The 15,821-nt window shown below is 41.5% G+C and overlaps 1 protein-coding gene across 15 annotated transcripts in view; it reads left to right on the top strand.

Moving 5' to 3' along the window:
* Positions 1 to 15,821, top strand: part of KCNMA1 (potassium calcium-activated channel subfamily M alpha 1) — a 562,063-nt gene that overhangs the window by 398,968 nt on the left and 147,274 nt on the right. For 10 of the 15 annotated variants that reach the window (XM_082225122.1, XM_082225124.1, XM_082225123.1 and 7 more), the window contains exons 16-17: positions 5,736 to 5,804; positions 9,677 to 9,688. In XM_082225122.1, coding sequence (XP_082081248.1) covers positions 5,736 to 5,804; positions 9,677 to 9,688 — 81 coding nt within the window. The remainder of the gene's footprint in view (positions 1 to 5,735; positions 5,805 to 9,676; positions 9,689 to 15,821) is intronic. The other 5 variants (XM_082225128.1, XM_082225130.1, XM_082225131.1 and 2 more) reach the window with 1 other exon arrangement.

Below are 15,821 nucleotides of genomic sequence, written 5' to 3' on the forward strand. Positions count from 1 at the left end.
GTTTCATGGTAACATAGAATACATTAAAATGTGCTTGTACTTGGTTCTTGAAAACAAACATAAATTGCTTGTACTTATCGTTTAGTCACATGGCGGCACACCTATAATCACCTGTTTTGATATAATATACAGAGATGGAGCACTTTAAATAGCCTTTCGTGCTTTAAAACAGTTTGTAATGGATATTGCTCTTTTATAGGGATTGATAATCCGGTTCTTAAATTGCCACCCAAAATGTTGCCTGAAGAGAAATGCAAAGCAAAATGTGCGTGTGTGTTTCTTAGGCAAAAAGTCTGAGGAATTTGAAAGGAAGGGTTCTGATTAAGCTAGCACAGTTCTCAGAGGGCTTTTCACAGGTCGCAACCTTAAAAAAAAAGACGAGCAAATAAAAGATCAGGGCCAACATGTAAATTGCAATTCAGAACAACTCCAAGTGAGAAAGAAGTAGGGGGAAGTTCAGAGGTTTGAGCTGGCCAAACATGAAAGTGATTAAAACACTGTAGTTTTTCTCTTCTCTTTGTGAACTTTATTTAGGGACATGGACTGATGCAGCTTGTTCCTCCCTCTACTTTCCAGCACCACAGTGTATCCCTATATCACAAGGTTTGGCTGGTAATACATCACAGTGTTGAAAAGCTGATATCGCCCAGCCCATGTCTCCTCTTTTCCAGGCTAAACACACGCAACTCCCTCAACCATTCCTCATATGGCTTGATGCAGACCCTTGATAATCTTGGTTGCCCTTCTCTGCACACATTCCAGCTTTTTCAGTATCCTTAATTTGTGGTGCCCAGAACTGGACACAGTATTCCAGGTGTGCTCTGACCAAGAGAGAACAGAGAAGTTAGTACTATCACTTCCCTTGATCGGGACTCTATACATCTGTTGATGCAGCCTAGAATAATATTAGCTTTTTTTTTTACTGCTGCATCACACTGTTGACTCATGCTAAGCTTATGGTCAATTAAGACCCCTAGATCCTTTTAACACATACTACTGGTAACACATACTACTGGTAGATCTTGTGCAGCTGGTTCTTCCTGGCCATAGAAAAGCATCGTTTCTGAGGGCACTGTTGCATCATGTAACATTGATCATTTGGGATAAAGCAGATATTTTTTCCTAGGGGGCTGGGTAGTAAATGCTTTCAGGAAGCTCAAGATAAAGGAATAAAAAGTGTGCCTATTCAGAGCTGTCTTAGACTGAGGACCATCAGGTTATCCCTGTTGTTCAAGTCTTGTTCTTCTCCATCAACCTCATGCTGGAATTAATTACTTCCAGTTTATAAAGCTTAATTATATTTCATTTACTTAGTCAAGTGGGATATCTATGGTATCTTCTTGGAATTGAGAGGGCAGCAAATAGAAGGAGGTCTGATTATTATTTTACCCCTTCCGGTTTCCTGCTCTGAGTGGTGGTTAGGAATGGGAACTGGAATCACTTCAGAGTTTTTGTTGATGGTTTGGCGCATCTGATAAAAGGTTGCTGCCACACACAGAGTCAGAGACGTCATTTGGCTGGCTACTAACAAGGCAAAATGATACAGATAAATGATTTGCTACTTGCTGCAAGTCTTTTGCTTATCAGTTCTTCTTCACAGAACCATCCTGGGGCTTCTGTGATTTCCAATTATTTAGGTCCCTAATAAAGGCCTGCTGCACAGGGCCACACACGCTGCCTACCTGCAAACTGTTTGAGGTGAAATCAGCCGGGGCTCAGCTGAATGAATGCCTGTCTACCTACAGATATAGATTTGCAGATTGCACAACTAGATTTTTTCATAACCCCTGAAAATGTTGCATGGTCACAGCCAGTTTTCCACCATGCAAATTGGCTCTGAGTAGGAGCAAAAATTAATGTAGAAAGCCAAACTCATGGAATCATAGAATTGGAAGGAACCTGCTCCTTTCCCCTGCCAATCAAATCATATTAGCGTTTTGGCATTGGCAGAGGGTGTCCAGAGAGTTTTACAGTTTGTGTGTGTGTGTGTGATTGAGTGTGTGTGTGTGTGTGTGTGTGTATGCATGCACATGCATGCATGCAGAAGGGTTCAGCAGTCTCTTGGGTAGTCACACTGATTTTTAGTTAGGATTAGCAATGGAGGAAGCAGAACCAATGAGGGCTTTACCTGCTACTGTTGCCTCTGCCAGTGCTTCCTCCTAACCCTTTCACGATGCAGAGAGAGAGAGAGAAGAAATGAGAGGTGTCACTGGGTTCTGCCATAGACATTATTCCCACTGGGGTCATGTATGACTATACGTGCACCTGTTCCTACAATAAATGGCACACGGGCTAAATTTCCCCACTAGTAATCCTGGGATTTGCAGTCAAATCTGAGTCTGTGGTGGAAAAATACTGTGTTCCATGTGCCTTTGGGAAAGCCCGCCTCCACTGCTGTCGCCTCCACCACCTCCCTTGTAAGGTTCATATTTTATCTTAAGGCAAGCAGAGGAGGAGGAGATAGCAGTGGTAGCCACTTCACAGTAATTATTTGAATGTTCAAACAGAACACCATGAAAACTCCGAGATCTTTTGCGATTAGTAGAAAGGCAATCACCCATTCCTAATACCAGCACTTTAAAAATTGTACTGGGATGGTGGGATTGGCAAGAAAAAGACCTGTTACTAACCCCTGGCTATTTTGAACCAATTGAATTTTCTCATAGTAGAATATAGAGTGCATTAAAGTTCTTGAGCTTTGAAGTTACTCTTACTAACTTCCTGTATGGGTTGTCATAATTAAAAAACCAATTTATACTGAGAAAAGGCACTTTTGGGCTACTGTCATTACCTGTACTAACCCAAGATTAGTACTGGGACTTGCAGCATACCCAGACCACATGCTCTGCCTGTGGTATTTTTTTGGGTGTGTGTGTAATGTCCCAATAAGGGGCACTGCCAAATCCCATACCAACTGGGCCTCCCACATTGAACATCTCCATCATATCTGGCTTGAGTTTTAATTCATTCACCCATATCTAGTCTTTTCACTGATGTAAGGCACCTGCTGAGCGCTTCCTTTGTCTCATCTGGCTCCATTGAAAAGGAGAAACAGGGGAGAAAAGGAGTAACAGAACAGAGCTTACCGATAGCACTTCTCACCAAATCTCCAGACAATTTCTCAGAGCAGTTTCATGTTGATATTACACACAAAATTAAAAGGAGATGTTTAACATTGCAATGTGAAATATTTTTTATTTCTTACAACTTGGAAGCATTATTTTCCTTTCCTTAGAGAACATGAGCCAGGACCAAAATGGGTTCCAAGTGTGCTTAATGAGGTTGAATGTGATTCTTCTTCTTCTTCTTCTTCTTCTTCTTCTTCTTCTTCTTCTTCTTCTTCTATTTTATAAGATCTGTACCTCAGTAGTTGGAATATAGGTGGTAACCATGAAGTCATCATTGTCTTTAAAAAAATGAATAAATGATACTGAAGTTGGTTCCCAGTTCCTTATTCAACAAAAAGCTGTGTGAATAGCCTAAATGGTTTATTTGACCCAGCACCACAAAATATGTATTATAATACCCCAGATCATGCAGTTCCATTGTCTGAGAACTCTCTCCTTTGAGATGGGCCATCATTCTGTGGGACATCATTCTATTTTCAAACTATTGACGTATAGATTGTGTCAAAAAACAACAACACGCTTACTCAACACAACTGGTACCAATTCACCATTGGGGTGGCACGACTCAGGAATTATTAAAAGTGAGTGCAAGGAACCATTGATTAAAATTTTGATAGTACAATTTGAAAAATTGTTTCAAGGCCAAAGTTCAGTCCACCACCCCTGTTCTAATTGGTTGATTGGAAATTCACTCCCAGTATCCTCCCTGCCCCCACTGGCATCTGAAAGGATTTATCCCTTTATACACCAGCACCAATCCTTAATTCTAGCCACCAAGTGTAAAAAGTGTGTGTGGGGGGGAGACTTACTTAACTGAGCTAATATCCATGTGCTGTAAATTAATATTTTGTAGGTTCATAGGATTGGAAGGGACCACAAAGGTCAGCTGACCCAGGGGTCAGGGTAGCTGGAGGTCAGTCCTGCACAAACATAGTCCCCCTCCCCCCAAAAAACAGCACTTCAGTTTTGCTTCCCTTTTTTGATTGTAGCACCTGAGCTTGATGAGGCATGTGACCCTCACCTGTTCTGAGCCTACTCAGGCTTGAGGAATCACACACCTCCTCCCAGAGTTAATGAACCCCACCTGGCCAGCTAATGAGCTGGGCTGTGGGCCCTTGCCTGCTTCAGCCTCCTAAAGTGTCCCTTCTGATGCTTCCTATGCATCAGAGCCTGCCGTGTTCATGGAGCCAGGGGCCCCTCTGGCTCTGGCAATGGGTCCTGCTGCTCGGGTTCCTGTGCCCTGACCCCCATCCCCTCGCCATCGCCTGTTACTCTGTGAGTACTTCCTACACCACCTTCGGCTTCCCCATCCTCAGCTTCTGTCCTACGCCCCTTGCCAGGATCTTCTTCCTCCTCTTTATCGTCTTGCCAGTTCATGACATTTCATCACTTTGGATATTTTCCCCTTTGGTGTCAAATTAGTGAAAGGTGTGTGGTGTTGTTTTTTATGGGAACTTCTGTCTACTACCACATGCTAAAGTGGAGTTTTAATGCTATTGTGGTGGCAGGAATGGTTGGATTCTGTGTGTTGTTTCCTTTTCACAGTTTTCCTAATCTGTGCACTGTAGGTGGAATGGTGCACAGAAAGGGGTGACTAGCCTTTTCTTTTTCTAATATCCTTCTATTTTCTATATGCATTGAAGTTTCCAAAATACCGATACCAGTCCATGTTTATATCTCTGTGTTCCATGATAATTGCAGGTGTTGGGGTGGGGAATGATGCATTCATATTTTAGTGAACTAGGTATACAGAATGTTTCAAATCTATTTTATGTGAGTGGTAAGTTCAATAGCCCCCCAAAATAGAATAATAAATTAGAATAATTTATTTCTCTCTAGGTGGAAACAGTTGGTCCTCTGTGTTCATACTGCTGTCATTAATAAAATGTTAGCATTTCAAAAAATAGGAAAGAGTAATGTCTTTTTCTTTTTTTACTTTTTGTGAATCTTGCCATAGTACTTACATGGTGAAAAGCATTTATTAGAATTAATGTTTGCTATTGTTGATTCCTACCTTCAAGAAGGTCCCTATTGCAGCTGCCATTAGGACAGTAAGCTGTGGAAGAGGGTGTAAAAAAACCGGGCTTTTTTCATTTATGTAACCCCCCTTCATTTTGTTCCCCTAACTTTGAAACATTGTTTTCTAAAACTGGCTGCTTAGAAAATGGTTGGTCTCATATATATAAAATCAGTGGGCTTGAAACAACATAAAGATTCTTGCTTATGCATTATGTAAAGCAAGGGTAACCAATACAGTATGGCACTCTCCAGGTGATGCTGGACTAAAGCTTCCATCATCCCTCTCCACTGACTGGGACTAGCAGGAGCTGAAGTACAGTCTCATCTAAAGGAACCAAGTTGGCTACCCCCGAACTAAATTGTGCTTGTATCAGCCATGTGGAATAATCTTCCCTTGGAAATAAGAACATGCACTGACAGCTTAGTGTTTGGCACAACGCTGTTTTGCTTACCCAACGCAGGTTTAGCCTCAACAGTGCTGTCACCTTTTACTTCCAGCTGAAATTGTGTCTTGGTAACGTTTGTAATGAAGAAGTGTTCATTTTTACCCATGATAGGGTGACTGTTTTCCTTCCTTCCTTCTGGCAGGCTGGTGTTTGCGAAGCTAAAGCTCTTAATGATAGCCATAGAGTACAAGTCGGAACAACGGGAAAGCAGGTAAGTCATTGTCAACAAAACCATTTTCCTAAGGCACCTTTGATAACTTGGCCCGCTTATATTTCTTACTTCCTTCCCTTGAATGGATCTTCATACCTATGGAAACATTCCAAATCTCACTCATTGTGGCATCGCTGCACCAGCTCACATAACCCAACCAAATGGCTGCACCATCTCTCTTCTGACTGAGACTCCCATGAGGATGGTTGAAAGGAACAGTGATTTAATTTCTGTTGCTAAACGCTCTCTCTCTCTCTCTCTCTCTTTTTCCCCGCCCCAAATGCACTGCATATTTAGGAACCAAGGGTAGCAACCCTTCAGATGTTACTGAACTACAGTTCCCATAATCCCTCACCATGCTCTAATCCACAACATCTGGAGGGATCAGTTTTTCTACCCCTGCATAAAATGCTGGAAAAAAGAACCCCAATCTCGATGCAATCGTACATATAATTGCATCAACTTTGTTTTTTTGTTTTGGTTTGCGGTGTTTGTCAGTGTTTATCAGTATTGCAAAAGGTTCTTTTCTTTGAACTAATTCTACAGATGGTTCCGATGAGTCCTTGTAAATACACAGCTACTATAGATGTGTGTATAGTTATCAGTGAAAATAATTTATTGTAAAGATTACATGTAGCTCCATGCTAACTATTGCATAATTCACTTTGAAAGTGTCTCTTCCGACACAGTTAAACAGATTATTGAGGCCGAGGGGGACCTTGCCAAACATTTGTTTCTTAATGCTATCCAGTGATCATTTGTTCCATTGGCTCAGCTTCGTTTTTTCCATCTTCACCTTTGCAGTCCTCTTGCCTACTTGCCCATAAGGCTTTTCAATACCACTGTCCATGGGGGACTGTAGATGCCAATGAGTTTCTTCCAAGCCAGGCTGAGAGAAGAACATCAAGGGCTTATAGAAGCCCACCTCAAATGAGATGCAAGCTTTTAAGACCCCTTGATTCTTTCTCTGCTCGAAGTGATATCCAGATGGGAGAAGAATTGCCAGCTTTCCTGACTGGCAAATGCTGTTTACAGCCTAAGCAAAGCCTTTACCAGACAAGGATTATGGGTGTGTTGGTCTCCAAAGGCTGCACGCACCTCTTAAAAGTTGCCCCCTGCCACTGTGAGCACATTTATGTGGAGAAGAGGCATACAAATAGAATGATTGAATAAATACATAATGGAGCTAGGTTGCTCCACTACCTTTCATAGGGCCAGTTTTATGAGTTGCAGGGGTGAAATCAGAGGGTGGTAACCAAAAGCTGTCCCCACATGGACAACTGCAGCATTTCCACACACCCCAAGCCCCAGGAAAAATTATCTAAGTTATCCCCTTGGAATTTGAATAATTTCCTAGTTAAACTGGGGGGGGGGGCGCTATGGAAAGCTCACCTGTCTTAACCCACAATATATTGTATACAAAAGATTGTGGTATAATCATGTCAGGTGTAGTGTTGGGATTGGTAAAATCATGGGTTTCCACATTGCTTACAGCAATGTAAACAAATAAAGATGAGGGCAACACAGAAGGAAGGAAAGAACAGGACTGAAACTATGAGAATGTGTTTGCCGCACTTGTTGGAAATGAATGTGAATGGAAGGTGACCTTTCAAACATTCATAAAGCTAAAGATGAGTGCAAAGTAAGGGAGTTCGGTTTTCTAAACAGCCCTGATTGGGTCTGATAAAGACAGCTTACCAGTTGAACTAAACTGTGCTTTCTGATAAGGTTTTACATTGGGAATTTATTGCGCTCTTTGTTATTTCACCTGTGCACCAACCTCTCCTAGGTTCAGGGTGAACCTAGGCCAGTCATTCATTGGAAAGGAACGATCCAAAATTTGTCACACTTCCTTGGCATTTTAAACGGACAACCCACCCACCCACCCAGGAATTATTGATCTCCTACTTGGTGTCTTATCAGTTTTGCTTTTGGGTGACCTAAGTACTCTCTGAAAACACAGATTCAGCACTCTTTGTTATACTAATGTTTGGAGCAAAAACATGCACGTTTGGTCCTACGTATCTCCTGTAACACTCTCCCGACAAGTGATATGTAGAAAGGGTGTATGTGATCCCAGATGTTTGTTTTATGTTGTCAAATACTAATCTCTGTTTATTTCAAAGGGATCCCATTTTCAAACATTCACAAACTTGAAAGTTGTTCCAGTTTCAAAATAAATATTGCCATTGAGAAGCCCCATGGTGTATTTGCAAACATAAAGCCTATGCTTGATTTTGAACAGAGTTGTTCATTAGTAGTCGAGCTGACTGTGGCTTCCCTCCCAATAATGGCATTGCTGCAGCTTTCCTGCACAATGCGGTGATGAAGTTGGTGCTGTGTGGGTGCACCAGAGTGTGGGTGCAGAGTCAATCTGACGCTTCTGCTGGAGAACCTGCACATCTCTGCTCCTGTCCTGTCCTGTCCAGGTGACAGGACGATGCCTCTGCCCTGCCACCCCAGCTGCTACAATATCCAATACCACATTCTCAACAATTGCTGTCATACATTACTTTGCACATCACTCAATAATTCCTGCTCTGAATATTCACAGTAATTTCCTTTGTTGCCATTTACTAACATTTGCATCAAATGTACATTTCCCACATCCTTTCTTTAGTAACACACTGGGCACTCTCTTCTTTTGAGTTAACCAGAGTGGTTTTCATGATTTTCAAAGGAAACTGGAACAAATCTTTCATCACAAAAGACAAAAATATATATATATCAAGAGCATCCTCTTGGAAATTAAGGCTAGGGTACAAAGAGCTACCTGAAGGTATACCCAAGGATTTGGGCATTTCATTGATCTTTTAAGCTTGTTTTTAAGGGAGTTTTGTGAGAATTTTAGCAGGGAATTCTTGCATAGGTGAGCATCCTGAGTTTGGGTGAATGGAACTGAGGATGGCACAGCCTGAAAGGAGCAGGCTATACCCCCAGTTTCTCCTGCCCCAAAGTTCCCGAAACATACATTGGAGGTGGTTGCAGCAGCAGGCATTCCCAGCCCATGGCGAAGCTTCTTTTCCCATTCTAGTTAGTAGCCTAGGAAATGCCAACAATAATTTATGGCCAGTTGTGTGAACCATTAAACCAGCTCTCTGGTGACCAATGCCTTTGCATACCCTAACATTTATCAGCTGAGTAATAATAATAGAATCATTATCTGTGGTATACATATTGATTCTCCCCCTGCTCCCAATCCCACCACAGTCACTAGCATTGTGCTTCTGGACCAGAGTGTGTCACCTTCTGGTATCTCACAAGCTTAATTCAGTGGAACTTGATTGCAGGAGTATACATTTAGGGATGAGTGTTAGTATTTGATTGAAAAGGGGGCTTCCAGGTGACTCTTCAGTTTAGGTCAGCTGGACCCACATTGCTGAGCTTCCCAAGTGGATGGGTTCAGTTTGCTTCTTGTCTTCCTTGAGGCTCAAGGACACCATCATTTGCAACCCAACGCAGAACTGAAACATCTAATCTAAGAGCCCTGCAGAGGGAAAGTTAATCAAGCAACTAGATATTTCAGTACCCTACTAAAAACACGGTTTCCTTCCTCAAATACAACTTTGACAGTGTCTCCCCCACCCCAAACACTTTCCCTCTTTTTTTGCAAAAGAAAGTAAGAATGGAAAGAGAATCAACACCCTTCTCTCATACACCCCATGTTTACTCCTCCGTTGAACTTTCTCCCTGTCTCTCCATTTTGTCCTCATTCTCAGCAGAAAAACCTTTTTTTCATTGAAAAAAGAAGTGCAAAACATGTTGCAGCCTGTGGAGGACTTGAAATAAAAGGGTTTTTTTGCCTTTGTTTTGGTGTCAGTTGATTTCTTACCAAAGTGTTTGATTTGCATTTTTTTTCTTGTCGTTTGCAGAAGCCGAAAGCGGTATGCCCTCTTCGTTACCTTTCCTTCCAACCTCAGCCCTACCTTCACTCCTCCTAACTTCAGGACTAACCCCTTGCCAAGAGTACAGGAAGATAACACCTTTGTCTATCTTTCTCTCCATATATATACACGTAAATATATGTATATACACGTTCAAGTGTGCATACATATATATATATATGTATCTCTATATATGAGCCCCCCCACAGTTTCAAAGAGGAGAGAGAACTTTATAGCAACAGTTTGTTTCTTCGTTGGTTCTTGTGACTCTCGCATTAACTTCTTTGCAGGAATATACCTATATCTATATATATACATGCACACATGTGGGTATATATACAAATGAAATTTTGATTCCGGGCTTCTATATTAAGATGCCAGAGGTGCCTAAGATTATTACAGTAGGAGAACTGCCTCTCCTGTTCCGTACTCTCCCCACCCCCTGTTTTATGTACTTCCCTTATGTTGCCACAGTGTCTGCTCCCTGTCTATTAACCTCTGCACTGCCCCATTGTCTTTGTCGTATTCACACCTTTGCTGAGAGATCCCTTGAGTCCTCCTTCAGCATCCCTGTTGTACACACAGTATTATTTCCATGTCCTAAAGTTTCACCTTCCATTAACAAAGTACAAATGTGTTGATTTTTCTTTTTGTTTACATTTTAAAGTTTGGGATGTATAACATTCAGTCGGGTTAACTGAGAACACGGCGTCACACAGAGAAACAACTATTTTGTTTTATCCATGCACAGTGGTTGGCTCTTTGTCCTACATGTTCATATTCATACCAACATGGGAGAGGCCATTTACTGGGACCTTTGAATGAGTTGGCTAATTTCTCCACACTTTGCACTGGCATGTTTTGCATACTACTTTTGTGGGCCGATATTCAGTGCCCCATCTCGAGCTTACATGCCATCCTGCTGTTTTGGATCTGAAATAAGTAAGGCATGAACTACCAAATCCCTTTTATTTCTCTATTGCTTCACTAGCCTGCACTTCCGAGGGTGCCCACTGGGACCTCCTCAACCTTGACATATTTTCATTGCTTCTTGCACTGCATACCCCAACCTTAGTTCTTCCTCCTTCTTCTTCCCTTCCTCTCCCTCCTGCTCCTGTTTTCGTTACATCATTCTGTGTAGTTTGTAACATTCTTTCTTTTTAGTTCTTATATCCTGTGGATTTGGAGTAGATATGCGAAAAGAGAGGTGGCTTCCTGTCAGTTTGGCATTATTCATATGATCCAACTGCAGAGAAGTTACTGCAACACTTGGCATCTTCAAGGATCTGCAGTTGTTGCACCTCTTAATATGGCTTCTTGTTTACCAGTAATGTTAACCTCATGGTAAAGGCATGCTTGGCAGTGTGAGAAAAGTGTGTGTGGTTTAAAAAGTGCACCGACTTGCTCCCAGAATAGAACAGCTTCGTACTGCCTTAACGTTCATTTGTTCGCATTATGTGGCTAACCCAATTAATGACCATGAACAATTTGAATGTTTGAGAACACATTGTGTTCAACACCGTTTTACTTGAAACACATTCTTGCTAAAGGAGCAGGTGATGTAGTCTATTGGCAGTTGACATTCTTAGCAAGGACTTTAACTCCCTGGGAGCAACTCTTGCGATTGTCTGCTTTGGTGTTAATGGAGCTTCCGTATTCTGTAATTTTATGGAGCTGCCTTGTTGTCTGCATTCTCTACAGTGTCTACAGTGAACCCCCCCCCCCATGTATATATAAAGATGTGGAATCTGTATTAAAATTAGTCAGAGAAGCCCCAAAGAAAGAAGCAGTAGGTGGGAGACACACAGCTCCCCAAAGAGATGTGTGTGCATGCCTCCCACACTGTTCTGCAAAAAACCGTGAGGGTAAGGGTAAAAACGAAAACAAAAGCACACCTATAATTCCTAATTGCTTTAAGGACCACAGTTTAAGGAGCTGTTTGCCACATTACAAGCAGGCCTTATCATGGACCAATAGGCACAGCCCATGGACCAACAAATACTTAAAAAGACAACCAATAGCAGCTGTGTTTTGACTTTGTGATAAACCTAATCAAGAACATCCCGTGTCTATTAAATTAAATACAGCAATTGCAATATGATGGTGAATAATATATTTTGTTGTGATCTTAAATTGCCTGGGGAATGGTACAGCACATCTACCTTATAATGGAAGTTACTTGTACTTTTTTTTTGGTTACCCATCCCATCAAAAGTTTGCTCGCTGTTCTATACAAGAGCTCAGAATATATGCACACAGGAATTGTGTGTCTTGGTGTGCATTTGGGCATACTAGACATTTTCTACTGACATGGAGCCAGGAGTTGGTCTTTAGCTGGAGATGCCAACTCTTGATGCAAATATATTTACTACTACTACTACTACTACTACTACTAGCGGTCTGATATCCAGAAGTTTGGCAGGAATTGCTTTTCCCAACACTCTTTTTTTAATGATACATATGATCTTGCTCTAGAAAACTTGAGAAACTTACTTGGGACTCCCTGTGGTCTCTTGTCCTGGCACCATTCAGGGCTACACGCTCTTAGCTTTCCTGCTCTTCGGTGCCAAATTGATATTGGTGGTTTTATATTTCGTGGGAAGCTGCATTTGTCAGCAGCAGATTTAGAACCTAATATATAGTTTCAAATTTGAATAGTCTGATGTAAAGACTGAGCAGATGTTTCAGTATTTAACATTTTCCAAGTTCTTGATCAGTTTCCTGCCCACTTCCAGTATATAGTACACTTAGGCATAAATCCTATGCAACAGACCTGGTAGTATGTTCAATTGAGCTAATCAGGGCTTATGTCTGAGAAGGCATGCATAGGATCACACTTTCTAATGCTTATACACACATAATTGGCAATAAATCTCAGTAGACAAAATGGGCGCTTCTTCTGATTACACATAGATACAGTTGCTTTAGTCCAGGGGTAACCAACGTCATGCCTGTCAGATGTTAGTGGGCCACACCTTCTAGAAGACACCTTCTGCCAAATGTTCTAAAAAAGAAGGCCCAGCGACAATGGGGCAAGCAGATGAGGATGTTCCACAAGTCTGACAAGGTGACTGAAAAAGCCTGTTCATTATAATTGCTTACAGCATGGTAGAAGAATGGAGAGAAGGGCCTCCAAGGTTGCCCTAAGTATTTGGCTAGGTACATATAAGTGGGTATCTCTGTCCCAGACCATTTAAAGTCTTAAAGATTCTGACTAACGCTTTGAATTAGGCTCAGCAAAAAAATGGCAACTAGTGGCGATGATATAACACCAAAGTAATATGCGCTTTACACTTTGCTCGGACAAAATGCTCCAGTCCAGTTGATGTATCAGAGCACTTCTGAGTGCCCTCCTGTCAGATGTACAAGAGCCTCAGCCCTGTATACCTGAAGGAGCGTGTCCACTCCCATTGTTCAGCCTGGACACATATCTAGCTCACTGTGAGAAGTGAAGTTACAGGGAACCAGGCAGCCTTTGCTATCGTGGTGCCTACCTTGTGGAACACCCTCCAATCAGATTTCAAGGAGATAAATAATTATACAACTTTTAGAAGACATATGAAGGGAGTCCTGTATAAGGAAGCTTTTGATGTTTGATATTTTATTACGCTTTTATATTTGTTGGAAGCCACCCTGAGTGGCTGGGACAACGCAGTCAGATGGGCAGGGCATAAATTTTATTATTATTATTATTATTATTTATTATTTATTAAAAGTGGGCTTTCATAGAGCATGTTACAGGAATATAACCTGGATGCTATTAGAACATAAATGACCATGCTTAGACCTGTTGGTGAACAAATTTAAGCTGGTAAAAATACTTATGGCCATTAATGCCTCCTGAGTATCCAACCATGCTAACAGACTCATGATTCTCCAGACCTCCAAACTATGAAGCTGATTCTTAAAGGAAAGTGCAAACTCCAACCAAAACAGGGTGAACACCCTAATCTGGACCCGCAGAACCCCCAACGAACCATGCAATCTTATGTGGAATAAGGGTTCTTCTTTTCTCTTGGAGAGCCATTGATAACCTCTCCATATTGTTGTTTAGTTGTGTCCGACTCTTCGTGACCCCATGGACCAGAGCACGCCAGGCACTCCTGTCTTCCACTGCCTCCCGCAGTTTGGTCAAACTCTTGTTGGTAGCTTTGAGAACACTGTCCAACCATCTTGTTCTCTGTCGTCCCCTTCTCCTTGTGCCCTCCATCTTTCCCAACATCAGGGTCTTTTCCAGAGAGTCTTCTCTTCTCCTGAGGTGGCCAAAGTATTGGAGCCTCAGCTTCACGATCTGTCCTTCCAGTGAGCACTCAGGGCTGATTTCCTTCAGAATGGATACGTTGATCTTCTTGCAGCTGTGGGACTCTCAAGAGTCTCCTCCAGCACCATAATTCAAAAGCATAAATTCTTTGGCGATCATCCTTCTTTATGGTCCAGCTCTCACTTCCATACATCACAGAAAACCATAGCTTTAACCATACAGACCTTTGTTGGCAAGGTGATGTCTCTGCTTTTTAAGATGCTGTCTAGGTTTGTCATTGCTTTTCTCCCAAGAAGCAGGCATCTTTTAATTTTGTGACTGCTGTCACCATCTGCAGTGATCATGGAGCCCAAGAAGGTAAAATCTCTCACTGCTTCCATTTCATCCCCTTGTATTTGCCAGGAGGTGATGGGACCAGTGGCCATGATCTTAGTTTTTTTGTTGAGCTTCAGACCATATTTTGTGCTCTCCTTTTTCACCCTCATTAAAAGGTTCTTTAATTCCCCCTCACTTTCTGCCATCAAGGATGTGTCATCTGCCTATCTGAGGTTGTTGATATTTCTTAATTCTGATTTGGGATTCATCCAGTCCAACCTTTCGCACGATGATTTCTGCATATAAGTTAAATAAGCAGGGAGACAATAGCCTTGTTGTACTCCTTTCCCAATTTTGAACCAATCAGTTGTTTCATATCCAGTTCTAACTGTAGCTTCTTGTCCCACATAGAGATTTCTCAGGAGACAGATGAGAGGTGATCAGGCACTCCCATTTCTTTAAGAACTTGCCATAGTTTGCTGTGGTCGACACAAAGGCTTTTGTGTAGTCAATGAAGCAGAAGTAGATGTTTTTCTGGAACTCTCTAGCTTTCTCCATAATCCAGTGCATATTAGACGAGATCAAATAAGCCAGGAATAGTAAGGATCAGGCAGGCCCATAGTAAGCCTCACTTTGCTAAGAATTATCAGGCTTTGTAAACTGAAAAGAATCTGCCAAAATATGATACCTAAGAAATTTGTGGTTTATAGCAAGATTCTTTAGAGAGCTTTAATATCTGCCTAGAATTGTCTAAATTGATATATTAGTTTTTTTCTGGCTCAAGACATGCCTGTGTATTGTGAAAATATCAAGAATTGATATTTCTCAACTTCAGTCCCATATTTTAGAATTCCACATCCAGCTTTGCTTTCACAATAGATATACTGAGTGTCAACTCTCCTTGTAAGCTACTTTAGTATCACTTTGGATCCAACATAAGTTTATCATCTCCAATAGACTTTTTAAAAAATCCCAACAACATCTCCCTTCATGAATACTTACTCAAATGTAGTCAATGTTAATCACTCATATACTTGAATATAGCAGAGGTCTGCATGCGGGGCCATAACTCACTATGGATATTCAAGACTCCTTCCCCTGAATTTTCAGATGTTTTTCTTTTTTAAAAGGATCTGTAGCTCTTTTAAATGTGAGGCTATCAGGAAAAACCTGCTGGAGACATTCCTACTGTGCTTAATGCCTTTTCCTAGAGAAAGTTCTCTAGCTGCATTTAAAATTCATTCTTCCTTTGAAATACCTTGGGCAAGAGCCTCCAAAAGTCGTTCTGGAATTTCACTTTTGGCAAACTCTATCCCTGAGTTAAATCAACTTTTGTTTTTTTACCAGCTCCACCAGGATATCCAGTACTGCTAAGTGACAGACAAGCTTATATAACAACCTGCACTCACGTTTTCTGTTTGAGTACAAAGGACCTCTCCTTTGTGGAAAAACCACCTGGGGCATTTTGCTTGTCTTATTTAAATAGTAAAAAATAAGTAGCAAAATAAAGTAAAAATCTCTTTTAGTCCCCCCAAAATTTCTTGGATGTTTTGCCCG

Source organism: Podarcis vaucheri (genome assembly GCF_965113315.1).
Source record: "Podarcis vaucheri genome assembly, chromosome: 5".
Lineage (NCBI taxonomy): Eukaryota > Metazoa > Chordata > Lepidosauria > Squamata > Lacertidae > Podarcis > Podarcis vaucheri.